This window comes from Scomber scombrus, chromosome 5 (assembly GCF_963691925.1).
Source record: "Scomber scombrus chromosome 5, fScoSco1.1, whole genome shotgun sequence".
NCBI classification, from domain to species: Eukaryota; Metazoa; Chordata; class Actinopteri; order Scombriformes; family Scombridae; genus Scomber; species Scomber scombrus.
Window position 1 is genome coordinate 7,048,975 of NC_084974.1, and position 1,941 is coordinate 7,050,915.

The following is a 1,941-nucleotide window of genomic DNA, read 5'->3' on the forward strand; positions in this document are numbered from 1 at the left end:
AGTAGCTTCAATTTAGTGGACAGGCTAAGCGACAAAGTAAATAAGCGTACGTTTCAGAATGCTGAACAGTTTCTTTAAGAATAGTGCACACTGACAGTTGAGAACCCTCACAAGAATTTAACCAGCTATCTTCAATTACAGCTCATTGAAAAAAAGGAATGAAAGCCTACTTTGAAGTTCCAGTCACTAGCTTAATAGTTCCTTGTTGTGATAATAATAAACATAAAGTTCATCATGTCGAAGGAATAGTTAATTGTTGAGCACTGGGAGTGATGGTACTCAAATTGTGTTCCCTTTGGACAGGACTAGAATCCACATCCTCTTTTTTCTTCCAGAAGGAATCCAAACAAAAGTAGTACAACAGTGGATCCAGACAACAGTTCAGAGTAGCAAGCCATAACAAAGACGGAAATCCTGGTTTTCTATTTAGAACACCAATAGACACAGGCACGAAACATATGGTGAACATTACCAAGTTCATGGCAAAAATCAGCATGACATTCATCTTGTTGTTGATCCTTGCGGAGTCAGTGAGATGTCTGCGTAGAGTCCAAGACACCAAAGCAGTGGACACAATGTTGATGGTCAGCAGAATAAACACTAACACAGGCTGAAGGTAAACCAGTCCTATTACAGGCTGCTGCTGGTGGACATATTGAAAACAGGTGGGGTTAGATTCATTTCTGTGTCTTAAAGAAGAAATCATTCTCTCTGGGATACTCAGCACAATCACAAAAATCCAAATGAGCACAGCAGATTTCCAGGCGTTGGAAGTGGTTCGCAGATGGCGTGTCCTCAGAGGATAAACTACAGCCAGCAGCCGATCTATGCTGATGAATGTGATGAAGATGGAGCTTGAGCGGATGTTGTTGATGAAGAGCATTGTAATCCAGGTGCATGCAGTGAAGCTCAGAGGCCAGGTACCTGTGGCATAAAAGTAGACCCTCATGGGCAGGGAGATGACCAGCAGCAGGTCTGAGATGGCCAGGTTGACCATGAAAACAACACTGGGGGATTTGAGGCTGTGGCGGCGAAGCAGAATCCACAGTGCCACAGCATTGAGAGGCAAACCCAGCACCATAACAGATCCAAAGCCCACAGCGTAACCCAGCTGTGGCCCGGTTGTATTCACACTGTTGTTCATGTCTACCTGATGAGAAAAGCTCTGCACACATGTGTGCTTTACTGAACACTGACACAGAGCAAATTACACATTAGTTCCTCCTTCTGCTCTTTATGTGCAGGAAACCTATGTGACTCAAAACAGGAACTGTGCTCACTGTGACGTTCATATAAAATAAGAAATGTATATTTGGTATGTGTAGTGCAAAATGTATTACCTTGTTAATACCTAATATATATTTTTGGTAGCTTGCAGGTAACTGACTCTTATGGTTAACCAGTAAATAATTATCAAATTTGATGGTAACAAGGATTTCCATATCAACAGTAGCAACTGATCACACAAAGCACAACTTTCAGTTCTTTGCTGAAAATGATCCATGGTCTGAAAGTGAAAATCTGAAGGGGAAAAAAACCCTGAATCTTATACTGATCTACCTAGTAGAGTGAGTAAATTACATTTTCACAGACAGCACCTCTTGTCAGTACTTAGGATGTGGGTAATGGGTGCAACATCACGCAGGAAATTCTAATATAATACTAACGATAATCAAGATACTGGAGCTCAGTATAGTGGGGGTTCCTTTTTTGTTGGAGGTAGACTGAATCTGAATTTAATATTTGCATCTATACTTGCTTGATGATTGCTAAGCCACATTTCTTGAGATTCATTTCCAAGAACTCAAATGCACGCTCATCTTCACCAAACTCAAATTTACACAGCAAAACCATTGTAACCTTGTAAGAATATTGCATCTAAACTAAACTGTTAAAACCTGTTAATGCAATGACACTTATGGGTTTTCTTCAGAACACCTT

General features: G+C 40.7%; 1 protein-coding gene across 1 annotated transcript; it reads right to left on the bottom strand.

The window, feature by feature from the left end:
• Positions 1-232: 232 nt before the first annotated feature.
• Positions 233-1,144, bottom strand: LOC133980478 (lysophosphatidic acid receptor 4-like). The gene has a single exon (XM_062419217.1). It carries the CDS (start codon positions 1,142-1,144, stop codon positions 233-235), a length of 912 nt encoding a protein of 303 aa, XP_062275201.1.
• Between the last annotated feature and the right edge of the window lie 797 nt (positions 1,145-1,941).

What these genes read in the sequence shown, in the direction of transcription:
- LOC133980478 (XM_062419217.1), bottom strand. Translation starts at nt 1,144, where the DNA reads ATGAACAACAGTGTGAATACAACCGGGCCACAGCTGGGTTACGCTGTG.